The 27,634-nt window shown below is 40.4% G+C and overlaps 1 protein-coding gene and 1 long non-coding RNA gene across 3 annotated transcripts in view; one reads left to right on the top strand and one right to left on the bottom strand.

Annotated features, from left to right (window-relative positions):
* LOC138797385 (uncharacterized) overlaps positions 1-8,059 on the top strand; it is a 60,784-nt gene extending 52,725 nt beyond the window's left edge. Inside the window, exons 3-4 of the long non-coding RNA XR_011363926.1 lie at positions 5,228-5,360; positions 7,993-8,059. This is a non-coding gene — a long non-coding RNA (uncharacterized lncRNA). The remainder of the gene's footprint in view (positions 1-5,227; positions 5,361-7,992) is intronic.
* The window catches only part of SLIT2 (slit guidance ligand 2), a 221,566-nt gene that overhangs the window by 16,279 nt on the left and 177,653 nt on the right, over positions 1-27,634 (bottom strand). For both annotated transcript variants that reach the window (XM_069977458.1, XM_069977459.1), the window contains 17 exons: positions 20,880-21,030; positions 20,430-20,504; positions 19,660-19,803; positions 18,177-18,320; positions 15,445-15,611; positions 14,518-14,650; positions 13,185-13,253; positions 12,125-12,196; positions 11,954-12,025; positions 11,706-11,777; positions 9,808-9,971; positions 8,991-9,115; positions 8,808-8,905; positions 5,753-5,892; positions 1,943-2,036; positions 1,568-1,705; positions 1,199-1,439 (listed from right to left, as the gene is read on the bottom strand). In XM_069977458.1, the coding sequence (XP_069833559.1) occupies positions 1,199-1,439; positions 1,568-1,705; positions 1,943-2,036; positions 5,753-5,892; positions 8,808-8,905; positions 8,991-9,115; positions 9,808-9,971; positions 11,706-11,777; positions 11,954-12,025; positions 12,125-12,196; positions 13,185-13,253; positions 14,518-14,650; positions 15,445-15,611; positions 18,177-18,320; positions 19,660-19,803; positions 20,430-20,504; positions 20,880-21,030 (2,099 nt within the window). The remainder of the gene's footprint in view (positions 1-1,198; positions 1,440-1,567; positions 1,706-1,942; positions 2,037-5,752; positions 5,893-8,807; positions 8,906-8,990; positions 9,116-9,807; positions 9,972-11,705; positions 11,778-11,953; positions 12,026-12,124; positions 12,197-13,184; positions 13,254-14,517; positions 14,651-15,444; positions 15,612-18,176; positions 18,321-19,659; positions 19,804-20,429; positions 20,505-20,879; positions 21,031-27,634) is intronic.

The following is a 27,634-nucleotide window of genomic DNA, read 5'->3' as shown; positions in this document are numbered from 1 at the left end:
AGATTCGTATCTAAATAAGGGTTTTATTGTGAGAGTGATCACATGATACAGATATCTCCTAATGTGAACAGTTCAGACACGGATTCTGGGTTCATATTGATAAGGTTTTCTGTAACCTTCAGATAGCTAGATCAAATGATGAAACCTTGTAAACATTTCAGACAGTCGTAATAGGGCAACATACCAAGGCTGCAAGATGCATACCCCTCTATGGCGTTACTATACCAAGCTCCAATTCACATTTGAAGTTCATGGATTCTTTGAGTAATGCAGACCCTAATATTATAATGTGGCATTCCTTATTGTCCCAAAGACAAGGCCTGAGGGCCTCAGTGTTGGGCGCATCCTTAACTTCAAAATGGTGTCATAAAGCAGTAAAGAGACCAGAGAATGCAAAGTATTTATACACCAGAAATGAGGAAACCGTCTGTACATGGTGCATTGCCTCCAGCTTAATATTTTATAAGAGGAATACCTTCTGAGAAGCAGTTCTCCCAGAGGGGTTGTCCAAAGATTAAAAGTTATCCCCTATCCACAGGATTAAATCTACAGAATAGAGGACAACCAACTGATCAATGGGAGTGGGTCCACTGAGACCCCCTGACGATCACGGAGGTCAATTGTTCCCCCGAGTGAATAAAGCTTTACAATTCCATAAGGTTGGAGGCAATTGACCTCCATTCTTGGGACTGGTCTTGATCTTAGTGGTTGGACCCCTGCTGATCAGCTGGTTACCCCTCATCATGTGGATACCAGATAACTTTTATACCCCATAAGAGCATCCAACACAGTACAGTTAAAACATATAGCTGGACTCCAGGATCACTAATACAGATACATCTGTGATTTCACAGTCCTAAGTACAGAAGATAGTGATGATGGAGATCACATTGTGTATACACACACTTACTAGTCAGTGATAATAGCAGGTTTCCTTGCTTATGAATAAGGTTTATTCAGAACTAATACTTGTGGTTCTATTGATCTGCTCCACCTAAAATATACTGTTATCTGTCAAGGAAGGAAGGCAGCTGCTGGTCCCTAACATTGGTGCATGGATTTCTCTATATTAGGTAGGGAGTTCTAACAGAAGACCCGGCCAAGCTTTGCTTCACCCATGACTTAGGGTTTGGCTTGAGATATACGTTATATACAGAACATTCCAAATGAACAAAATTAAAACTGTAAGTTGACAAACCTGTAAGGAGATGTTGGTCTGAGAGCGGATTCTTGTTGATGGGATTTGTAGAAATGAGTCTTTGTTGATAAAGTTGATGCTTGTGAGTTTTTCACACTTGCCCCCCTGGTAGCCGGATGCACATTGACAGGACGGGTCATTACCCTTCATGATGCACTGTCCTCCATTCTGACATTCAAAGTTATCACATGGACTTGTACGCGGCAGAACCATTGGAGGTGGGAACTCACAGAACAGACCGCTGGAAAATAGAAATATAAATCTATAAAAAAATTCTATAAAAATTTCAATGTCAGGAAATGAAATCTATGGCAGCCATATTATATTAATGTGTAGAATTTAATCCTTAATGTTTGGAATCAGACTGACCTGTAGCCATCCGGACACACACATGTATACCCATTTACTGCATCTGTGCACCGAGCACCATTACGACACTTGTTATCTTGGCAGTCATCATAATCTATATCGCAGTGCTCCCCAACATATCCTGGGGTGCAGTCACATCTACAACATAGAAGTAGACACATGTTTAGGTTGTGTATGTTTGTGTGTCACTCAGCTCATAAGTTATGTCATGTGTTGTAAACTTTTTAAAACTTTTTTAAAGACTAGGGTCCTGTATAGAATACAGTCTGGATTATTGTCTTTAAGGAGTCTGAGAAACCTTAGTTAGAGCACTTACATAGCTACACGGTAATGGAGGTGGGCCAGACTATGGCCACCAGTTTATCCTACACTTACTTGTATCCCCTCTGTGTCATGATGCACTTAGAATCATGTTGGCATGGATTTACTTCCTGGGAACAGAAGTCCAGTTTTTCTTCACATAGTTCACCTGCAATATAACATAATAAAACATTACACCCTTTAAGCTTAATATTGCTATTACTGATAATATGAGCTCCTTTAATACCTAAGAAGCCTGAGATACCCTGAGGCAATATGATAATGAAAGAAACAGTAAGTGCGGAAATGGAGTGTCGGAGTCCTAACAAGTGTTATAATAAGAAATATAGATTATTATATGATTCGGAAAAGATACACCTAGAAATACAATTATAAAAAATGAAAAATGTTCAATATCCATGATTAACTAAGGAATAGCATTTCTGAATAAGACATGACAATGGATGTGCTGCCAATAGTAGATTGAATATTATCTATCTATCTCTATCCATCTCTTTCTCAGATTTATCCATCTTGATAGATCGATCTCATATCTATCTATCCTTTTTCCATATCTCACAGTATGTTACCATATATTATTATGAAAGGGAACCAGTCACTTTGAAAGCACATGCCCATCTATAGGCAGCATGTTATAGACCAGGAGGATCTGTGCACATTGATGTATAGTTTTGTGGGAAAAGTCTTTTTTATGTATCTCTGCTCATTCACTGCTAAGTAGACAAGTGGTCAATCACGTGATTGACAGCTACAATATCTGTCTATACATGTAGACTTGACTACTTAGCTCAGAATAAGCAATGACAAGTTCTTTTTCTAGAAAAACTCTATATCAATCTTCTAAGCTCCTCCTGCTTTATTACATGCTGCCTGCAGACTGGACTGCATTATCATTGTAACCGGTTCTATTTCCATGCTCAATGTGGCCTGAAATGCGTAGGTTCTATGGTAATTATAAACATCCATTAAATACAGGTAAAGATCGGTACAGCCGGTAAAGGTTGCTGTGTCACATGTTCACCTGTATTCTAACCATAATCAGGACATAGTACAAGGGTCCCTATTACAGTTCTTGCACTGGGACCCAGAAGCTCTGTGTTTAAGAGAACACAATCACTGCGGGTGAGAAAGTAACATTTACTATTGCTTTTCTGCAAAGTCCCTCAGTTCACTTGCAGTTTGTGGCGAAGTACACTCGGTTATCCTGACAGCTTTATGGAAGAGCATGTAAGCCGCTGGAGGAACACCTGCTTTAGCTTTCCCTTGCCGCTATGTACTGAAATACAAAGCGTATCTTTTTATGAAGTGGAATAATGAACTTAGTGCAGCAGCATGAAGTCTCCACGAGCGGCCTGCTGGATTATGAAGCTCTGCAATAGATGACTTGGCTCCCATGAATTGTACCTAAAGGGGCACTTTCATGTTACTTGAGATGACTTGTAACATAAAATATATATTAACAAGCTTTACATCTGCTCTCTGGCATAACAGTGTGCGCTAGCATCGGCCCTTTAAGATACAGTAATCATTCGGCTGTGTTTAATATCACAAAGAGATTAGGAAGCTTTATTCCAGAAACTATTAAAAATACAGCCTGGAAATAATAGGAGACCAATGTTTTTAGAAGAAATAGGTTTCTAGACCTATTCCTGTGAAGTAAGCAATGGAACATTCAGAAGAAGCAAAGCAATGAGAATGGGCACATGCAAGCAATAGACATTGATCTTTGGTATGGGGTGAAGATCTAAGGACTCAAAGGTGAGAACCTGATGGCCTCTGTAGTTGGCCACCATTGATCTATGATGATGGACAATGCCAACATTCCATCTGTGGAATGGAGTGAAATGTGCATGGCCTTTCCTTATGATAGACCATCAATGTGTGACTGGTGGGATCAAACCTCTTGAGATTCCCATTCATTAACAGAAGTTTATTATTTATTGGTTGTAGCTGGTGCCCCGAATGTCTATTCAGACATTGATAGTCTATTCTAAGGATAGGCTATCGATAGTGTTTTCAAAATTCCAAGTCAAAGGGGCAAGATTACTATGGTCCAAACTTAAGGCCATATTTCATTAACGATTATCTAAATGACCTTGCAACAATGGTGGATTCCTTGGCGCTTAAACCTCCAGGCACAGTCACTCCATTTCAATCAAGAGGCAGAGATTTCCAGTGTTCTTGCCAACCAGATGTGTTCTTTATTGCTACGCGTTTCAAGGGTTAACCACCCTCTTCATATGCCTGATGAAGAGGGTGGTTAACCCTTGAAACGCGTAGCAATAAAGAACACATCTGGTTGGCAAGAACACTGGAAATCTCTGCCTCTTGATTGAAGTGGAGTGACTGTGCCTGGAGCTTTGAGTGGCAAGGAATCCACCATTGTTGCAAGGTCATTTGGATTTCGATCCCGATCCCACATCCAGGGATATCGGAAGGTGGAAGGCAGCAGCCCTCCTTATATACCTACAAGCCTACATTAGAGTCGTGCCTAATACGTACGACCTAACCAGGTGAGCGTGCATTTGTGTGAATTTACACATACACATCTCACAGGGTTAATCCGCCTGCACATGCAGCGCCACTGTGTTTCCTTTTTTTCTTTTTATGTACCACAAACGATTATCTGACATATCTGGCCAATTATCGGCCATTACAGACGATAATTGTTTTATGTAATGAAAGGCCCCTATTACATTGGCGATCAGCAGGAGCAAGTGAGCGGCGGCCTGTCATATCAGCTCTTGCTTGCTCCTAGTTTCCCGCTCGCTGACGGAGCTTATAAAGGTACCGACAGCAAGCTGGTAAGAGCGTGTGTATGTGGGGGGGGGGGGGTTGAAGAGCTGCGGGGAGCTGCCCAGGCTACCGTTAAATCGGCCGGGCAGCCCATAGAAGATTACATGGGGCGACGGCAGGAGATCGTTGCTATTTGATTCGTTGGTCTTTCAACAATGATCAGCCGACATTGTGTACTGTATACTAGACAGCCTTCGGATATGCCAAAAGAACACTAAACCTAAAGTAAAGAGCAAATACTGTAAAAGCTGCGAATATTATCCACACAGATGTATAGAGATATTTCTATACTTTTCTACAGTGGGTCTATAGATTTACGTTTTATTATTTTTAGGGGTCCCTGTCAGTATACACATTGAAGAACACAACAGTCACCTTCTCCATGGTCTAAAATGGATGATAACAGAAAACAATACCTTGCATTCAACCAAAAAAAAGGAAATTTAGAAAAAGATAGATATCAGGTTTAAATAAAGATATGACATACAACAGAGATTAGGAGAAAAGGATGAAGAAACACTGACCTTTTTCCACCTCATTCAGATTAGCAGCTTGTACAACAAAGACAGAAGAGACAAGATACGTATGTGTTTATTGGGAAACAACACAACATGTAGAGACAGAAGCAACAAGGATGGAGGCAGAGAAGCGGATGCAGCAAGCTTTGGTTCATCTAGTAAGAGAATATATTGTATAGAGGCAAGAAAGTCCACACTCATTGACTGGCGTGAAAATGGTGACAATTGCAGGGTTATGATAGAAGATGACTGTGGTCACTATTGCTGAATGTGCTAAGCTGACTAGCAGATCAGAAGTCCTATACACTCAATTCCATATAGTACAGGTCAGTTATCTAGTATCTGTACACCCCCATAGCTACTAGATCATAGACTGCCCATCTCTAATAAAAGGAATCCAAATGTTAACTTCAAATTATAATGATATTCTTATGGAAACATGTTATAAGAAGACAATTACAGATCCATTCCTGTATACATGATATGAATAAGAGGGTGGATTGACTCTATGGTATGGACTATGAAGCTTATGTTTTAGTGGTCATCTCACCTGTATATTCTGGTGGACAAAGACAAGTGTAGTTGTTGATTCCATCCACACAGGTAGAATTATTCTCACAGTCATTATCTTCACAGTCATCGATGTTCACCTCGCAGTTCTCACCTTCAAAGCCATCTGGGCATGTACACCTAGAAGAAAGAAAGCTCATAGGTCAACTTACTAGAAGTCACGGCTAGAAATCAATGGACTTTTGAAATTTTTTGTTAAATATTGTTTTTCTTCTATTATCTTCATTCTTTGATTTACATGATGTTTGTTTTGTACCCTTTGACCATGACAAAAACTGGGGTCGGTCATACAAGGCCAGAATATTCAGCTTTGTCTAGCAAGTTAGCACTGAACTGTTTAAAATAATACCTAGCTAAAAGTTTAATTTAATGTTCTTGGGCTCAATGTAAAATTTATGACATCCCCCCCAAAAATTTTAATGGTCCACTCATAACTTCTTAAAGGACAAGTGCCATGAAAAACTTTTTCCCAGTAATTGAAGCACATTACAAAGTTATATAACTCTGTAATATGCTTCAATCTCCTATCTGCCTCCCTTCCCTGTCTTTTCCCCCCTCCACCCCCCACCAGGAAGTGTCCTGACTCACACAGACCTAATGACTGTCCTCACCGTCACCAGGCAGCTCCTTCTTGTGAGGATGAGTCATCAGCAGGAGGGCTGCTCTAGCTCCTGTTACACCAGCCTCCCCCTCCCCTCCTTGTCAGGTGACTCTGCTTGCTCAGCTTATCTTCTCTAGTGACATGACTCCTTCACTGAGTCCACGGCAGCAAGAGAGAGGGTATGAGGGGAGGGGGGAGCTGCCTATGTGCCGGAGTCAGTCTGAGGGAAGATAAGCAAGTGAGATGTGACAAGTGATGGCTTGCAGTTGTTCAGCCAATGGGAGCTGAGCAAGCCTGTCACCTGACAAGGCAGGGGAGGGGGAGGCTGGTGTAACAAGAGAAGGAGCTGAGAGAAGAGCTTGATGACGGTGACAACAGTAATCAGGTCTGTGTGAGTCAGGACACTTCCTGGTGGGGGGTGGAGTGGGAAAAACAGGGAAGGGAGGCAGATAGGTGATTGAAGCATATTACAGAGTTATATAACTTTGTAATGTGCTTCAATTACTGGGAAAAAGTTTTTCATGGCACTTGTCCTTTAACTATCTCCTTCTTTAGCAGTTAAGGCCCAATTACACTACAGAATCGGTGTGGTGATTCCACTCGGAAACCCCAGTCCGCGGACTCCACGCAAAATTCCGCCTGCTATAGAATTTAATTGTCAGTTCTTTGAGCGGAGAGGCGCGGAGAGCGCAGACTCGCAAGGCCTCCCATTGAAAGAGATAGCAGGTGGTATTCGGCATGGAGTCCATATGCAGGGGCTCCGAGCGAAATCTCTGCGCTGATTCCGTAGTGTGAATGGGCCCTTAGACCCTTCTGTTCAGATACAAATGCTTCCTCTGCACACTGTATAGTTTTATAGTTCTTCCCCAGTATCTAGCACTTCTGATAAGTACATTTCTTGTCAAAGACTTTTCAATAAGATTATTGATCAAATTGTTTCCCAGGACCTTTCAGAAATGGCTTATCCTTTTGGCCCTATACTTAGGATAGACCATCTGATTGGTGGAGGACCCATTGAAATGAATAGGAGCTGAACTACAGTAACTTAGTATGGCTATTACACAATGCACGCAGGTATCTGCTAGTTCTGTTAACTGTGCATGTGCCCCCTACCCATGGCAAACAGCTGTTCTGTGGGTTGCCTGGTGTCCGACCTCCAACCAGTTATTGATGGTCTATCCTAGAGATAGGCCATTAAAAAAAGTAAAAAATAAAAAAACTGCATTTTGAAAAATCTGTAGTGAATTTCATGGACCTATTTGCAGTGGAATGCTTTGCTGTATGAGAAATTACCTAAACAGATACAAACTATACATTAAAACACATAACTGGAAAGTAGATGGGAAGACGGGAAATGTCTTTTATAAGCATTGACCTCTAAATCCAATAAGTTTAGGTCATCTGATGGTGAAGGGTGAGTGTTATCCTCAGTTTGGTGCTACTGCCTTTGATAAGATGACCTAGCTCCATAGTGTAACTGGTGGTTTCCGTTGATGTAAAGATAAGCAGACTTGTGGTCATAAATTATGGAGCTAAGAATGCAAAAATATACTATGGAAGAAACTTTTCTATAAAAATATATAGCTGTCCATAATATACCTGTCACATTTTGTTTGCAGCATGTGGAAGCAATGAGAGAAAGATACCGTGGAACAAATTGGCAGCATATGTTTAAAAGTGTCAGATCCGCATATTGGAAATAGGTATGTGGAATATAAAATATGCCTGGCTCCAGGTAATATGCTCAATAAAGCAAGTAAATGTGACATATACATAGGGGAAAGAGGGCTGCCACATCTAATACCAACTATGCTAATGGATTCTATGCCACGAGGAAGATAAAAAGCTACATCTGATACCATAAGGTGATTGGGTACGGAAGGTTACAATATTCTCTATTAGGCTATGTTCACACTACGTGAACACCCGGCCGTTCCGTGACCCCAGCCGGGTCACGGAACGGACGGTCTCAGCCCGGATCATCCCGGCCGGTACTTAAGTACCGGCCGTGTGATCTTTCCGGCCACTGAGCTCTGATGCGGGCGCATCAGTGCGCACCCGCATCAGAGCTTCCCATAGCCCACAGTGAAGCAAGCGGACGGAGCGGCTCGCTTCACTGTGTGAACCGACAGGTCTTTCTGCGGCCAGAATTCACTGAATTCCGGCCGCAGAAAACTGACATGTCAGTTTTTTCCGGTGCCGCATGGGATCCCGGCCGGAGCGCATACGATGTGTGTACGCTCCGGCCGGAATCCCATTGCAAATAAGGCTATGTTCAACTCCTCCAAACTACGGCAGTACTTTTACGAAGTGTGAACATAGCCTTAAGGTGCATATTGAATGAACAAAACTTGGTTTACATAGATTCAAATATTCATATGAACATATTTTATTGCTAAATTATAGGAATTTTAATAGCAAGGACAATACTAACCAATAGCCATCCTTCTCCCCTTCCTTCAAGTGACATGTTCCGGCATTTTTACAAGGACTGCTGATGCAGGCATGGATAGGTATATCACAGTCCTGACCCTAGAAACATAACATTATGTAACATGAATCAACATAAATTACACAAATGACCATGACTTCAAACAAATTATTTTACTAACTTTACCTTGAAACCATAAGGACATGTACACCGGTAGAAGTCTACTGGGTCGTTTTTACAGGTCCCATCATTTTTGCATGGGTTGGATAGACATGGGTTACACTTGGCCAGGATGTTGACATCCACAGGTCCTATACAAAAAAAGGAATATATAGCAATATTATAATAAAGCACAAACATATCTTGATCAGATCCTTTATAGTTGGTGCAGAACTACCGCTCACAACATGTCCTGTTTTACCGCGACAGACAGGGCATCCTGAGAGTTGTAGTTTTGACAAGACTGTTAAGCCACAAGTTGAGGAACACTGAGATGGTAGATGTTCCTAAATGTGATGTTATCAAGGGAACATCTTGGTTTTCACGACACATTTAAAAAGTAATAATATCCCTTATTACTTAGCATGTACACAAATCTGCTTATAATAAACCAAACCAGGGTTGACCTATATCTTCAGTCAGTTTCAGACTTGGAGATATAGCACAAAGACAGGGGTGTGGAAAAGTGACATGCATGTTTAGATTTAGGGGGATACATCTCAGGGAAGATATATAAAGGAAAGTTGGCTTTGATATCGCGGGGCCCAGCACCCTTACCTGCAACAAGAAAACCACATGGCCCTGGAATTTCTAGGGCAAGGATTATCATAAGGCCAAAAGTAAAAGACTGAGTGTTAGTTTGAAATGGCAAATCTATAACATTTCAATAAAAATATTAGCAAATGTACTTTTTTCCACATGGAAACAAGTTTGGTCTAAAGTATAATAAAATGTTACAGACGCTAGGTAATATAGACAGAGTACGAAGTGAATTAGATATTACCATGACATGTAAACTTCTTGGAAGGTGTAGTGAGGAGAAGCTTGTCAGCCATGTCCCCAGGTCCGGCGCACCGAGCTATACCAGGCTCTTTGTATTCTGACTTGACCCAGTCTGACAGCCATTGCATGTTACAATCACAGTACAGAGGGTTTGCTCCAATAGCCCTGGAATAGGATGAATGGGAAACATTGCTCTCAGTACTCCTCAAGTGCAGACGAAGTATTGTAAAATATGGGATCTATTTCAAGGCTTGTGTTTTCAATACGTCAAGTCTAATATCTGCAGAGGTGCTCAGAAAATTGTCTCGTTCTATTACATAGAATGAAGGCAAAGTGTAGGATGTAAAAACATACTAAAGCATATGACACAAAAAGGAATAATTCAATAAGAAATACTTGCACACTATAATCTGCCAAATGTTGTAGTTTAATCCATGGTCAAATTCAATACATATTTATATGGATTATTATGGTGTGGAGTACCCTAGCCAAGTAGATCCTTCACAATGACATATGAACCCTATGGTTCTGTATTATGGGCCGGTAGATGTTCCTTTTTGTGCCTTTATGAGGCACCACATGCTAACTTTGAACATTTCTAGGGGACAATACATTCATATTAGGGCATTTGGTAAAGTGTGCTATGAACCTTCAAATTATATCAATGGATGTTACATATTCATACAACTCTGACCCTTAGGTGATGATCTGCTAGATAGGAGCTTGTTTTCTGGGCCTATTACACGACCTAATAATCTTTAGCAAGGGCTGTGTGGACATTGTCGGCGATGTCCATGCAGCCCTTGCCCAAACAGTTTATATTACCTGTCCACATTCCCAGCATTCTCTTGTTCTCTGCTTCCTCCCTATTCCCATGGCTGCAGCTTCAGAGCGGCCTGTCTGAGCTGACGGGCTGCTTATGGGCCTATTACACTGGTCGTTTAGAGGAGCAAACGAGCGCTCTCAGCGCTCGTTTGCTCCTCGTTCCCCGCTCGCTGCCGCCGCTATTCAACGCGGCTGCAGCGAGCAGGTGAGCGCGGGAGGGAGCTGCGGTGGGGCTGATCATCCGGGCAGCCCATAGGATATAGCAGCGTCTGCTGCCGATGTTCCTATTCAACGGAGCCACGGCAGCAGATTGCTGCTATATCAGTCGCTTGTTTTTCAACATGTTGAAAAACAAGCGACTGCAACGATCAGCCGACATGAACGATGTCGGCTGATCGTTGCACTCTATTCCACGGGACGATTATCGTCCGTAGCTGCCGATATCGGCCGAATACGAACGATAATCGTTCCGTGGAATAGGGCCTTTAGCCAATTACTGTCTGAGACCACTGCGGCCAGTGATTGGCTAAGCAGCCTGTCAGCTCAGACAGGCCGCTCTTAAGCTGCAGCCGTGGGAATGGGGAGAAAGCAGAGAACAGGAGAAAAATGGGAGTGTGGAGAGGTGATATAAACTGTTTATTCAATCGTTAGTTTTCAGACGCGCACCGCTATTACACGTAGCGATGCATGGTGCGCGGGCAATGATTTTTGGTCTGAACCTAAAGAAATCATCATCCCGCCACTTATCGCTCCTTGTAATAGGGCCCTTAGTGTAGTTATAAGCCCCTGCCACTATTTTCACCCTAAACAGCAACACATCAGCAGTTGACTGTGCAAAGGACTACAGCACTGGGTTCCCGGTACAGCTGGGCGCTTTAGAACGATGCTGTGCCAGAAAAAACTTAAAAGACAGATCCCCATAGCTCATAAAGTAAAGGCATATCAGTGTGATAATAGAATACCTCTTTTATGAGCCAATTTAACAATAAAACCAAGTTTCCTTCCTGATCCCTTTATTTTTTGAAAACCAATACTGTCCTTTTTTCATATTATTAATGCAAAGAATTAACTTACAAGTGTGACAAAGATGAAAGGTCACTGAAAGCTCCTTGAGGAATGGTGGATATGTCATTGCCATGTAGAGACCTATAGGATACAAGTAGATGGTTGGTCAACTGCAAACATCAGCTATATCTGAGAGAATATGAAAAACAACGCCTCAATTATATGGATGAAAACTGGCTTGTTCTAATATATGCATAGATGGTGTGACATGTGCCTATGGGAATGCTATTTATTCAGCATTGTAAACCACCACTTACAAGAGCCGGAGGGAGTTCAGACCATCGAAAGCCTGAAGAGGAATGCAGCGGAGACGATTGTAACTGAGAATCCTGAAAGAAAAAGCAAGAAGGTTGTTGTTATTAGGGAAGACGCTTCTATTTCCTTTGCTGTGCACTTTATAAGAAGGGTAGATGCAATAAATTACTTACAGAGTGAGGAGCTGAGTCATGTTGCTGAAACTTTGATTAGAGAGAGTGCTGATTCGGTTATTGCTCAGGTCTCTGAAAAAGACACATCCGTGCATTGCATTTACAGTGGTACCTTGGTTTAAGAGTAACTTGGTTTAAGAGCGTTTTGGTTTAAGAGCTCACAGTTTTTCAAAATTATGACTTGGTTTAAGAGCATTGCTTTGGTTTAAGAGCTCCCTGTACTGGGTGGAAGCGCGAGTAGAAGAGGGGCACTGTACTTTGACCCAGAAAGTCTCCCTCCCCTTCCAAATCATAGCAGATCCACTTCAGGCTGGGGCTTACATCAGGGGACAGGATTGTGGAGATAATCTCTTCATAGCTGTAACCCCTCTCTCCCTGGACAGAGAGCGCTGCATGTATGTGCCCACATATGTCCTGCTCATTCCTTCATGCTCCCTGCAGTCTCTGTCAGCCCTTGTGTTTCCCATCCTCTCCATTCCTGTACAGTAACTTATAATATCACATATTCTGATGTTTCTGAATGTTTGTTTCATTTGTTTAACATGTTATTCAGAATAATAAATCATTATTTTTGGGGTGTGGAACCAATTGTCTGCATATCAGTGATTTCTTATGGGAAAATTTGCTTTGGTTTAAGAGTGTTTTTGGATTACAAGCGCGGTCCCGGAACGGATTATGCTCATAATCCAAGGCACCACTGTACCTTATTACATCTCCATTTGGAAAGGCAAAATTAAAGGGAACCTGTCATTATTTTCATTCTACTTGAACCACTGTTAGTCCCCAGCAGGATGGATTCTTGGCTAGAAAGCTAATGGATAGCCTTACTGTACTGCACCAGCGTTCCGCTATCAATCCATTATCACAGGTGTCATGGCTACCTGCCCACAAAGCAGCTGCCCCTTAGGCCGTAATTCAGAAATACTAAATAGTACAAATCAATAGACCTTACAACTGGGCGTTTAGCTGTTAGTAAATGTAAAAAGTAAAGTTCCTCTACATTCTTTTATAATAGCCCGTTATTACTACCCTACATCCAATAACTTATAGGTATACTCACATGAGCATTAAGTGCTTGTAATTGGACAGCTCCTTAGGGACCAGGGTAAACTGGTTCCCATCCAGGTACCTAAAAGAAGAGAAGAAAGTGAAATTCATCATTATGCAAGAGGCTTGAAAGGTTCCTTATCAAACTAAATTTTGTGGAGTTCCCAGAGGCGGAAAGATAAATGATGCTAGGAACACAATACAAATATAACACTACTAAGAGTTATAACTTCATTTTCTCAGTCCGCAGCATGCATAATTGACACACTTAAAAACAGATTTTTATTTTTTGTTTGGCAAATTACATAAACCCAGATGCTGAACAAGTAACAATTCACCTGAGCTGAAAAGCAACAGTACAATGTAATTATATTTCCTGTCACTGCGGCGACAAAGCCAATAAATATTCCCTGCGGGATGAGTTAAATCTATTCATGATCATCTTGGTACATATAGTTTTATTAGACAGGGCACATATTGCACTAATATTATCAGTCGTGCCTGATCTAGCTGTACACATAATCAATCCCACAACTCTACACATTCATATATGTTTTAGGCTGCGTTCACACTACGTATATTTCAGTCAGTATATTTCAGTCAGTATTGCAACCAAAACCAGGAGTGGATTAAAAACACAGAAAGGATCTGTTCACACAATGTTGTAATTGAGTGGATGGCCGCCATTTAATGGCAAATATTTGCTGTTATTTTAGAACAACGGCTGTTATATTGAAATAATGGAAGTTATTTACTGTTATATGGCGGCCATCCACTCAATTTCAACATTGTGTGAACAGAGCCTTTCTGTGTTTTAATCCACTACTAGTTTTGGTTGCAATACTGACTGAAATATACATAGTGTGAACCCAGCCTTAAAGCGAATGTACAGCGGTTCATCACTTTTCTGTTTTTACCATGAATAGACCGGCATCGGCATGGAAATGCTGGTGTCATGCTCCTTTTTTAAACCGTGGCCCGGGTTCCCTCACACGGTGCTGGTCTCGGTAATAGACTGGTGCTCTGTGCGGGAACCAGGCTGCTATCTAATCTATTGGAATCATGTATAGAGCAAGAGCTGAGCTGACTAATATATATCTTTAATGCTAGATGAAGTACCCTACATTCTGGGTATATGTCAGCATACTCGCAGAATGGCATACCAAAATATACCACAATATACTTGAGCTGCTTCCATTGATTTCAATAGAACAAATGTAGTCTACCAATGGCAGCACTGCTGTTCATCGCCATAGTATAGCAGGTAACATAGTGGTCACAAATTCATCCTGACCTAGAGTACACAAGAGGCTGAAGTATATAGTCTGCCTATCAGTGCTACTCACAGCTCAGTCACATCCTTGGGTATTCCCTTGGGTAATGCTTTTAGACCTTTGTTACTGCAGCGGACTACTGTGTCTAGACAGGTGCACTCTGCTGGGCAGCGAGCAAGTGGAGAACAAGTGTTGTCATCATTCCCTGGTGCATACAAAGGAAACAAAACATAGTCATTATATTTCTGAATGAGGCCTTAAGGTGACCATAAACATTAGATTAATATCACCCGAACCCACTAATTTAGATATAACCAGCTGACAATCTCTTGTTTATAAGTATGTCCAAAAAATAGGAATGGGCTAATGGATTGTAGCATGCCCTTTTAGCCTCTAGCAATACCTCATTTCCCTCTACCCACAAAACAGAAATGCACTTATGTCAGAGCATGCTTATACAGTATATGTGAGGGCAATCGGTAAATCTGTCGGTTCAACAGATCAACATTGCAATGACCCAACATCAAAGAGCTTAAAGCAAATCTGTACCCACTGACGACATCCCCCCCAACTACTTGGACCTTTCCTTAGATGAGGTGAAGTCCTTCTCGGATGTCTTTAAAAAAAAAATCTTTTATTATCTTTTTAGCATCAGTGTCATTGAGACGGTTTATGACACTCGTTTATTCAACTGCACATGTGCCATAGTGATTCTAGATAGTGCGGGTGCAGTAACGTGCCTGGACGTTCCACGCTAGTGTGGCATTGCACCTGAACTGCCTAGGATTGCTACAGCACATGTGAAACAAGTGTTCCAGGCTTCGTCTCATAGATACCACTACTGAGGAATAAAAGATGATTTTCACCCAAAACATGGCACCAGCAGCATTCACCTCATCTAAGTAACAATATGAATAGTTTCTTTCTTTTTTTTCTTTTTTTTTTGGGGGGGGGGGGTTGTTACTGGGTACAGATTCTCTTTCAATATTGCTTAGTTACCTTCTTCACATGTAAAGTCTTGAATGGCAACATCTTGGATTGGAATCTCCTTGAGGAAGTATGGTTTTTGGCACCGTGGATTTCCAGTCACAATACGTTTCTTCCTCAGCCAATTTCCCAGCCAGGCCAGGTGGCAGTTGCAATTAAATGGATTGCCCAGAAGATTCCTATAAAGCCAAATAAGTAGGTTACTGTATGTCAGGCTTCACACAACATACTGTATAGACTGTGTACAATTATATAAAAGTAATGTGCATCTAAACATGGATATAAGAAGGGACAAGTCTTCCCATAAAATGCCAGATGGGTCCAACTTGAAAAAAGGCCTCATCCCTCCTTAGGCTTAAAAGGTTTTATAAAAAAGTACAGAAACAAGACAGAAAGTAGGAATGATCAGTAGGCTTTACCAACATAGCTTAGTGTTCATTATATCTTTTGTATTGCCTTGCCCAGCTCTGTGCTGCACCTTTGTTTTCATGCTGCCAGAGCTTGCTGGAAATAGGATTACCAAAGTAAAGGACTTTTGTTCCCATGATTCCTCTCTCCTCTGACAGATACTGCCTTTACAGCTGCCTGCATGTTGCAAGTTTGGAAAACCCTTTTTTAGAAGCCAATATGTCTGCCTCTACATTACATTTTTTATGGACTCAGCAGGAACCCTACCAGCCTTTCTATCTCACTTTCTTGGTTTCTCCAACTTTAAATGGGAGATAAAGTTCTGGCTATGACCCTGAATATGGGTCAGTGGTGACAAATGTGTCTTTGTGCTATTAGCTCTTTTACTGAATGTTAATAAACCGTCCCTCAACTCCCCACCAGAACATGCAGATCCAACATGTCCATCCTCTGGCATTGATGGCTTCTTCTCGGTATTTTGCAGTGGATGAAATGATGTAGGGGACTATTGTGCAAGTGACAAGAATTCCAAAAATGCATACAACAAACATTTATATTTTCCCACTTCGGGACTTGACTTCCATTCCGGTGATTCCCTCATGCAGACAACACTATCAGATTACCGCCGCGAATCTCTTTCAACTTATTTAGCAGGGTATTCGAGTCTGCACTCAATCCGCCTGGCTGTCACAGCCTACCTATCACACAATGCAGTAATATGATACAGGGATGAAGGCGGATTTCTTTTTTGTTATTGGATTTTAAGTGACATCCTCAATTTCATTAATTTGTCATCTTGTGATTTCCATCTCAGGGCGGCTTCACAGTCCCTCTCTCCAATTCAAAGTGACAGCTGAGTTGATTACATGCCAGTTATAAAAATGAATTCACTTGCAATTCCTGATACCCCTGGCATCTCACCACTTCATTCTTCCGTCTATGGACGAAGCCGGCCTTCATAAACATGTCATCTTTAATTTTCACAAATTAGCTGCTAGGTGTAGAGTGTCACATTTCATATACATGAGGTAGTAAGTGTTTCGGTGGCCGCTGTGTCACATAGAAATAGTTCTGATATTACTGAGATGACAATACATTCTTCCTCACTTCAAGCCGCTGCTAATACCTGACAGTCTTCCCTAAATATTGCAATTTTAGCACCAATTATCGGATAATGTTTAGAAACCTATTTGGATAGAAAATGACTATTTTGGTCCAATTTGAATTAAGCTAATTCACACTGGTTTATATGGATTAAAAGACCCCGGTCAAGGACCCGAACCTCAGATAGATGGACCATAGACCAGTGCTAAAAGTATCAACTACAAGACTTTTAAATACTTCTAAGACTTTCCAATTCTATTGTATTTATACTGAGCAAACCTAGAATAAGAACTTTCGGCCCTCCAGTTCTAGTAAAACTACAATTCCCTTCATGCCTGGAAAGCCAAAGCTTTTTGGGTCTCTACTGAAGAAATCTAAAGCTAACTATACAGCCTGATGCTCATTCCAATGACAGCTATATTTCCAAGCCTGCCATATACATGCATGCACTGGTTGGCTGCCTGTTCACATGTTCCGACCAGGGAGGGGAAGTCAGCTGTTGCCAGACACCTCTAGCAGTGGCTTATGTTCTCTGAAACCAATAGATTGGACATGCTGAAACCCAGTTGTCTCATCTTTCCCCTTCCTCACATATTTTTCATCCGCTTTTGCAAAAAAAAGGATGGAAAAACAGATGCATATGTGCATCCATTTTGATCCGTTTTTTTATTGACTTCCATTATAAAAAAAACTTATCAGTTTATTGAACATACAAAAAAATGTGGTCAACCACATTTTGTGTACACTAAAAAAAACTGATGTATTTTGATCCGTTTTTTTTTTTTTTTATAATGGAGGTCAATGGAAAAAAGGATCAAAACGGATGCACACAACTGTCTAGTAAGGCATACGGTGTCTAAAACACAAGAAGTCTGGGCAAATTTGCACAGTAAATCTCCTTTGTGCTGTTTTTGTTTTGAAAATAATTCTGGTGGATATTAATATATTTTGGCTTTTTAAAAGGAAAACAAAATCCATCCAAAACCTGCCGACACACAGGCACAACACTTCTCCCTGTGTTGTGGAGTCTTTATAGAAGTGATAGAATTCTGTATTCTATGCAGATCCTGCTCATATTCCACTCACTGCAAAAGGAACAGGTGCTTGCTGGGGAACAAGGCTTACCAACCTGAAGCAATTTTCAGATATGGGCAGGAAACTAACAAGTAAGATTAGTTGGCATAAGGTCAACACAACACCGGCGGCAGACTATACTTCAAGATTTTACTTACAATGTAGACAGAGAATGCAGCGTGTCAAATGCTCCTGGGGCCACTGTGACAATCTGATTGTCATAGAGAGAGAGTAAGCGCACAGAACTCAGGCCGGTAAAGCTGTCATTATTCACACAGGTAATGTGATTACTTCTCAGCATCCTGCAAGAAGCCGGAGAAAGATAAAAGTTATAGCTTGTTATACCAGAAATATTTGGCTGTATTTACCGTTAATCCTGTCCTAGAAGCGAATATGACTTATTTATTAATGGAGTATCTACATGACTCTTGTATGCAACACCCAACAGAAAACTGGAGAAATATACACCTGAGATTGACTATTATATTATCTTGAATGCTTATGTATTTTAAAGGAAACCTGCCACCATGAAAATGCTGTTCAATTTACAATTGTCATGTTATAGAGTAGGAGGAGCTGAGCAGATTGATATATAGTTGTATAGAAAAAAAATTCAGGATAGCTTGTATTCTCTTTATTTAAATCTCTGTTTATTCTGGGTTGAAAAGTCCAGTAGGCGGTCCCAATCTGTATTTATACTGTCCATAACTGATTAAGACCGCCCCCGCTGAAGTCCTATGCACAGAACAGGCAGATGTTTCTACATCTTTTCCCACAAAACTATATATCAATCTGCTCAGCTCCTCCTGCTCTATAACAGGATGCTGATACATTTAACAAATAAATTTCATGGTGAAAATTTTCTTTCAGAAAAAAATAACAACAAAAAAAACAGCATAAAGTGGCAAAAATGTAACACAATTAAACCCATGGGGAGTAATTAATGTTTGAGATTTACCAAAAGGCTAGTTTTTTTTTTACACAAAGCAATATCACACATCTGCAAATAATGACCAATGTCCTGGCCCAACTGCAGTTTTATAACCTGAAATAACAGCATCATGGGGATCATAGGAGTTATTAGACCTGTCGTGGACCTGTAAGGCTGGACCATCAAAAAGACACGCAAACGTGCCAGTATTACACTTGTTGGCATAGGGTTCTCTGGCAGGCAGTCCAATGATTCAGATACATATTGTATGGGTTGTAGATTAGTTGCTTAGGGTTCCATTATTAATAGTTTATGGAATGGCAAGCAACAGTCGGGGTAGACTAAGGATGAAAGATCAAGGAGAACTTGTGGAACTAAGTATAATGTAAGTGAAGATGAAGTGTTTTAATGAGGTGGACCGGTGGGTTTGAGATTGAAGGGCATAAGTCTTACTCCACTAGAATATTGGATTGACATGTTGCTTGGTCTCCAATAAACAATATATAAGAGGGTCCCTATCTAATATGATTTATAACACTGGTGTATTTTTACGTGGCAAAGTTGCTTTTGGGTATTATCGGTAAACTATAGCTGATACAGTACGTCTACTATTGTTAGGGTCTATTAGTTTGTTGGTCGAGAACACTGTAAGATCATTAGTGTTTTTACTTATAATAGAAATTTAGTAAAGTGGCAAAAATAATACATACAATGATTTGAGCCCATCCAGGCCCTTGAACATTTTATGGTGTACGTTCTCTATTCGGTTGCTGGTCAGGATGAGTTCATTTACTCCATTTGCCCCCTCAAAGGCTCCTTCTTCGATATCCGTGATCTTGTTGTTGCTAAGATTTCTAAAATTAGAATTTATGGGATTATTTCATAAAATGTAAAAAATACATTGGGTACAGTGCCAAAGAAATACATAAATGCATAAAAGCTGTAGGATTTGAACACACTGCAAAGTAAATAGTTCTCCCTGGCGAGCAGAACATGACAATATAAAAACACATCATCTTGATCTTCTCTGTCAACCGGGATAAAGATCTGTGAGAGTTGGAACTCTGTGTATTTTCTTTGTTGTTTTCATTGCAGAACTATGTGCAGCAACAGCATGTAGTTTGTATCACATTGGCGCTCTACGTTATTCCACTACTTTTTTAACTCCCTGTTTTGTTTTCTACAACTATCCCGATGTACTGTATATACCATGGACATTCTGTCTATCGGCCTCTGTAGTCAAATAAGTCTCCAAGGATACAGACTACAAACAAACGTAGTCTGGTCAACATAGTCTGATCCTACAGCCATACTGTTTCCTTCTCACTTAGCTTTACCAACAGTTTGAAAGGGGGCAAGGCCTTATGGTAACAGTTTACCTAAAATTGTTAATAATATCAGGAGTTTATATATTGGTTATGTTCCCAGTGGCCCTTTAAACCAAAAAGCTTTACGTTATAGGTTTATAGACAAGACTTACATTTTTCGCAGTTGGGGAAGTTTCTTAAAGATTCCAGTTGCTTCTAAGACAGTAAATTCATTGTTGTTAAGACGCCTGAATAAAAAGTAAATTAAAATGATTAAAGTATATAACAAATAGAGTGTATAATGTGGCACCTTGGGACAGTTTAGCTTAAAGGATCTAGGGCAACATTAAGAAATTGTTTCTTCACCACAATGGATGTTTTAAAGCTGATTACCACCAGCTTTAGTTTCTTTACACACAGTGAAACAGAGCAAAAGTAAATCTTAGGCCTAGGTCAGGGTCCCTTGCTATGAGACCTTGGTATAGTATTGTCAGTGACTACTGGGCACTAACCCAAGAACACTAGACATGTGCCACATATTTAATATCTTAAGGACACAGGATGCTCAAGCTTCACTTGGACACCAAAGGGTATGTCTTCAGCTTAAGTGGAGATGTACTTACAGCTCAGCGGTGTACTGGGGGATGTGATCGGGGATCTTAGTGAGTTTCTGGTTAGAACAGTCCACTGTGGTGCCTTCACAGCGACACTTCTCTGGACACGCCAGGTCAGCAAAGCAGTCCCCACTCAGCTTGGACCTATAGTCTTCCGTACCTGTGGAACACGTTAACAAATTACATGTCACCCAATAAGCAGGGGACACAATCGCATTGTCACTGCTGCAGAAATCCGTATTAGGGCAAGGAACAGGAAAAAGATAAAGGAGTCAAGGGGAACGCACTGGTTCTCTAAAGACAGACACGCCATGGCTGGAACGCACATAAAGGTTCTGCACTAAAGGCTTCGGGGTTGCTGGAAAAATAGAAACAAGACTTGGGCACACACAACAGGGTCACATATGGACTCAGAGCTTTGCACAGCCGTACGTTCTGCTGGTTCATGGTTTCATCGGTAATTTCCAGAAACATAGTCATGTTTTCTAACATTAGAAGCACATGCTCTTACATGAAGAACCCTCAAGTGTAAGAAATAAACTGATTCAATTATTAGCCATGACATAATAGCGCAACACTGACACGCATATATTTGTATACAGTTTGAGCAGGCTTTGTTGCAGAGATTAGTGTGCTCAACCGGTTAATTTTATTGTTCTTTCTAAGCCCTGTTGGTGACAGCCGGGTTAGCCCTGCGGAGCTGATATCCCCACTGCCAACAGCGAGGCAGGGTATATATATCTTTCCTAGTTGTACAAGCCTCAGCAGCTTGCCATGCTGTAGAAAGCTGCGTGACGTTCCATGGTGCTTGACAGAACCATGTTTTACTCATACCTGACAACCACATGGTTAGATCAAGCACAACAGAAAATCTCGCTTGGTTACCATAAGTGCATCCATAACACCAAAGATAAGACCAAAAAAGGGAGAGATAGAAAGGAAAGACGGGGGGAAGGGGGGTGACCAGTAGTCTGCTTGGGTGTAATACTTGTATGCAGCAGGTCATTCTCATTCTACTGAATGCAAACTGCCATAGCAACAGTATTAACAGTGCAGACCAAGCACGGACACAAGAAAACGTAGAGTTATTAGAAGGGAAAAAAATCTTTTTTTTTTTTCTTTCTTCCTTTTCTGCAACATCAAAACCAGACACGGTACGACAGAGTAAGAGGATCTCTCTGTTAAAACACCTGTTCCCCATAATGCACGGATTAGGCCATACAATTGCGAAGCAAGCTAGAGCTACAATTACCTTCACATGAGTTTTGTAGACTTTTTATGTGACAAATAAAGTGAAATTATTATTCTTATTATTTACTCATGAATGTTTTTGAGCCGGAATGGGTGAATTAACGGAGAGCTTAAGAACATAAATACACAATAATTTCGGTTTCTTTGGGATAAGGTAAAAAAAAAAAAATGCTGGGCTGGAAAAAAAAGAAGAGGATCAGAGAGACGATTATGCTGAGGGGAAGAAATGTTACTTACAGCCCAAGTGGTGAATGCCTGAAAAGGAAAGGTGGTCAGGAGGAAAGAGAGCAAGAAATAAACACGAGAGAAGCAATATTTACTAACATTTGGTATAAATTCAGAATAAAGGCACAGAATATACATAGGATGACATAAAAGAGACATTCGTGGGATGGTGAGAGTCTGGAAACACAATGGGGTCCACAGCTGGAGACATGCTGGTTATGGAGAATGTAGATGCACAGGAATACAACTAAAGAACACACTCTAGCCATCAAATTGAAATTCTAAGAAGTAGTTTAAAATATATAAATATGCTTTTAAAAGAAAAGCTTAAAAAATACTAATATGTACCCAAAGGTACAATACTTTACAAGAAGGTAGGCCCTATGGCCAAGTTAAAAAAAATAAATAATAATAATCAACCCCTAACAGAAAGAACCACCGCCAACTATTGTGCAGCAGGAAATGGGCATTTGGAGGACTGGCACACCTTCCCGGCCCATGTTTTTGTCTACATCTACAGCAGATGCATTACTGTCTCGTAGAACATATAGCTTTAAGGTCCTGTATGCTTTATACTTTAGTCGGCCGAACCTACCGCAAGGAGCAACCCATTTGTTTTTGAAGAGATACTGTAGACCGCCGCCAGCATTGTCAGAAGCCTACCCTTCCCCTCCCCATAGAGAACACAGAAACGGTCGTCCAATGTCGATTATTTTAGGGTATGGTGAGGACGGAAGAGATAACTCTCACTGACGGTGTATGACCACTTTTAGGTATCTCCTGGGTACCTCTTTTAGCTTGATGGGGATGTTGCCATGGTCGGTACAGGCCTACATTTATAGCAGATGTATTACTGACTCTTAACTCCCTATAAAATACATAGATTTAGACATAAACTCAACATTTAGAACCTAATCTGTATCTCGAGTTCTTTGGATATCTCCTGTGTACCTCTTTTAGCAGCACTATGTCATGATAGTGCTGCTTGGTAGTGATGTTGCCATGGTCGGTACAGGCTTCACCTGTGGCCTAAGAGGACAGTAAAAGCTATCTGAAATGGCTGTAATACTTTGGGGACATTGGTTTCACAACTCAAAAACTGTCCTGTTAATTTCTGGCTAGAGGTACCCTTTAAATATTACCGTCCCAGTGCCAGAATGTAACGTATTGTAGCAGATAAGTGTGAGAATGGAAAAAGATTAAACATTGTTTTTTGTATAACAGATGCAGCATTTGCCTCTTGTTTATACAGTACAATCCCTTTCTTTTCCTTGATCAGAGCCACATTGAGAAGATAAATGTATCTACATTATTTTGACTTGGAAAAGACGTCTAATTCAAGAAATTAATTAGCGTCTTGCAAGGCAATGTCTCTTTCAGCAGGCGGGCCAGCTGGACGCATCTCAAATGTACAGGTTATTCCAGGCCTCTTTTAGTTAAGAATAAAAAAAAGCCTGGGAATCAAACATTTGCTTTGTAGAGTGAGTCTTGCCAGAAGCGTGCTGCACAGGAATGGGCTCATTGTTGGCAGTGTAATGGTTAAGTCGCTGCCCTGTAACCCAGATGCAGTACCTTAGTCTCCTCGCTTACTCTCTTCTATGACAGTATTACATCACTGCACTTATTACAGGGAAATTAGAGCTTTCACCAAAGAATATAGAGAGAATCTGCCCTGCCCTGAATATTCCCATATCCTACTGAGCCCACCATAAAAACTCAAGGCGTTTATCTGAATGGGATTTACACATGTGAAAGTAGCACTCGACCTGTATTAACAGGACTGACAATACAGCTTTATGTTTGGTCAGCCTGGCATATGAAATGACTTCACATCCCATCTAACCTTATTTCGCCATTGAGAATCTTAAGAGGTAGCAGTAAAAAAAAAAATTCTTCAGTACATTCCCTAAGAACAAATTGAAAAGCTGCTTGAGATCCCGTAGAAGAACGATTGCCGCTATTCACAAGCAGTTTGTATTTTAGAGGGGGAAAAAAAATACAATACTATATACTATATATAGATAGATATAGCTTCTGTATATACACTGTAAAGGTAAAATGCAAGAAAAATCTGAGATTCATTCAACTGAAAATCTGTCTATCTATCTATCTATCTATCTACTATCTATCTATCTATTTATCTATCTTCTATCTATCTATCTATCTATCTTTATTATACATGCTTTCCCATAACTATGTAAATGTAGAGGATATTTTCCATTGCGGACACATTGCTCACTATCCGAAATACATGCGGACAATGGATACTCAAAGGCATAAAAACAGGAGCCAGAGAAGTAAGAATCCCTCAGGAAATTAAACATCTGACAAGTGCCGGTCTACTGTGTCACATCTGTCACCAGATCTAGGAATGATAGTCACTTCATATTGACTTTTTAATAGCCTGAGGAGCGAGAATTATTTATGAAATGTGAGGATTTTATGACCTGTATAAGTCATCATTATTATGCTGTTTTTATTTGTCCTTATGCTAGATGTGCATGTGTTGATCACATACAATTTATTATTATATAGTATTAGTGCCATAGAATAAACTTTATCTATAATACCATAAGTTTAATAATCTGAAGAATCTAGTTCCTCATTGATTCGGAGAAAGGAATGGATGGTACCAAGGTAACTGTTGCGCTCAGGCCCATGTACTCTAAGGTTCCTCTGCCACATAATTATTAAAATGACATATGCTATCTGGTAGACGCTGTTACGGATTATGGTTTGTGGACCAGGAATTTTAAGGCTGGGTTCACACTACGTATATTTCAGGCAGTATTTGGTCCTCTTGTCAGGTCCTCATAGCAACCAAAACCAGGAGTGGATTGAAAACACAGAAAGGATATGTTCACACAATGTTGAAACTGAGTTGATGGCCGCCATATAACAGTAAACAACGGCCATTATTTCAATATAACAGCCGTTGTTTTAAAATAACAGCAAATATTTGCCATTAAATGACGGCCATCCACTCAATTACAACATTATGTAAACAGATCCTTTCTGTGTTTTCAATCCACTCCTGGTTTTGGTTGCTATACAGCCTCAAATATACAGCCTCAAATATACGTAGTGTGAACCCAGCCTTATAAAGGAGTATTCCCAAGTTGGTAAAAGATGGCTTTTTCACCTATTCTTTGCTACACCATTTACACAACTCCCATTAAAGTCAATGGGAGTTACATAAACTGCATTAGACATTGTAGTCTGGCTTGGCTGTTTGAGCTTTCTAACCTGCTCCAGCAGCCAAAACCAGGCCTAAGGGTCTGGGAAATCATCTTTTAGTGATAATGAAATAGCCCTTTACGTTACTCTCTCTACAAAGATAAGACTCCATAGCATACCATCCTATCCTAGACAAGAGAAAATGTCACCTACTCTCCCAACCTTCTGAGGGTTGTTGTCATACTTGGACTAATTCCCTTTTTCCTTCTATATTAATGTTTGTGTCTTTGGTAAGTACAAAGAAATAACCCAGTACCCACTCTTAAGTTTTCTTGCTTCTTTATTGTATATCAATTAGTTATGAACAGGATGTGTTTCAATCTGTCCTGAGGCCCTTTCCACAACATGCTCAGGATGAGATGAGGCCATTGTATGACTATTTGATATACAAATAAAGAAGCACATTAAAAAAAAAAAAAAAAGAGGACGTACTGGGATGTTTCTTTTACATAGCGCTCTTGAGTAGTGTTGAGCTACTTGCCGAACTGTTGGGGTTCATCAACGTTTTCCGAACACTCAGCATTTGACTTTTGGTGGCTGGAGAAGTTGGATGCCAACCTTGTGAGTCCTGGAAAATATAGATATAGCCATAGGCTCAACACTACTCAAGCTTTGCCTCTCCATGTATACCTTCACAAGCCCAAGGGCCAACCACTCGGATTTTGTGAATTAGGTGAACGTTATGGTCCTACGTATGCTGGTATTACTTATATACAATTTCTTTTATTTGAATGTTCTTTTTTTTAGGGGAAGGGGATAAATAATCACAACACAAAACACAATATAAAACAAAGCTAATATAGGGCTCTTTGTAGGTAATTTGTTGAGTATAAAACAGACAAGGAGCTCCATGCATATAGGCAGCTATATTCCATATGGGTTCATGCAAGACCATATCTGCTAAGAACACAATAAGGAAAACCCTACAGCAGTTCCAAACCTACCTGGGATGAAATATTGCTCTTTAGCTACATGCACAAGAAAAAAAAGAGAAAAACAAAATAGAAAGTTGCATCTGAATTGCAGCAGGCGGACAGATGACACTGGTGGTAATCAGAAGGCACAATACTAATATAAAAGCAAAATAAAACCTCAATGGTGGTATAACAAGAGCACACACATCTGGTCATACAGCGCTGGAGGACACAGGCAATAAACCACTCACTACTGGTGTTTAATCTGAAGTAGTAAAACAAGAGACACCTGCAACAGCTGGATAACATATGACAAGAATATACATATAGGTTGTGAGCCAGGATGAAGATGGGACATAGCCTTATTCAATTAATTTCTTTTTATGATTTTGTCTGTGCTTTTTAGTCATTCATTTATACATCAGGTAGAAAACATATGTATTCCTGACATGGATTCCCTTGGCCTCCCCTTAAACATGATCTCAGAGGTCAAACATACATACTTATTTAATAGAGAAGAGGGAGACTTCCTGCTTCCAGAGGTGACTAACATATTCATTCCCTACAACACCTGCTATCAGTGGATGTTCAGGAGGCCCTAACACATATTACATTGGTGGTGGATCCCACTAAAAGTATGGTATTCATAATAATACCATAGATACTATAATACCATTGGTTCTGATATCCCGATAAGTTTTGCCAAATAAAAATCATAGCTCTTGTATATCAGAATGTCACCCATGCTATAAAATAAGCAGACAAAAACAATACTATTGTATTCAGCAAAAATTAAATGTGCCAATGAATTATGGACCTTCATCAAGACAGCCAAGAACAAGTCAATATATACAAAAACAACACAATCTACATATCAGGAAATGTTCTCAGTGCCAAGCCAATGCTTTATGGAGAAGATGGCACAAGTCTTGACAAAACAAAGAGTTACGTCCCTCCCTCAACATCTTTCCTTGTCTCCAGTATGTCGTCTTTTTATAAGTTAATATCGACATTGATTTAGAGATCGCACACAGATTCCTTCCCCGCCCATTAGAAGAAGTCGACAAAAGAAAGTTCTATCATGTTAATAATGCAGGGGAGAGGAGCAGCTGCTTTGTTGAGCCATCTTGGTCAACT

Source organism: Dendropsophus ebraccatus, chromosome 7 (assembly GCF_027789765.1).
Source record: "Dendropsophus ebraccatus isolate aDenEbr1 chromosome 7, aDenEbr1.pat, whole genome shotgun sequence".
Classification (NCBI taxonomy): Eukaryota; Metazoa; Chordata; class Amphibia; order Anura; family Hylidae; genus Dendropsophus; species Dendropsophus ebraccatus.
The sequence above is the reverse complement of the archived record's forward strand: the minus strand, read 5'-3'. Positions and strand labels throughout refer to the sequence as shown.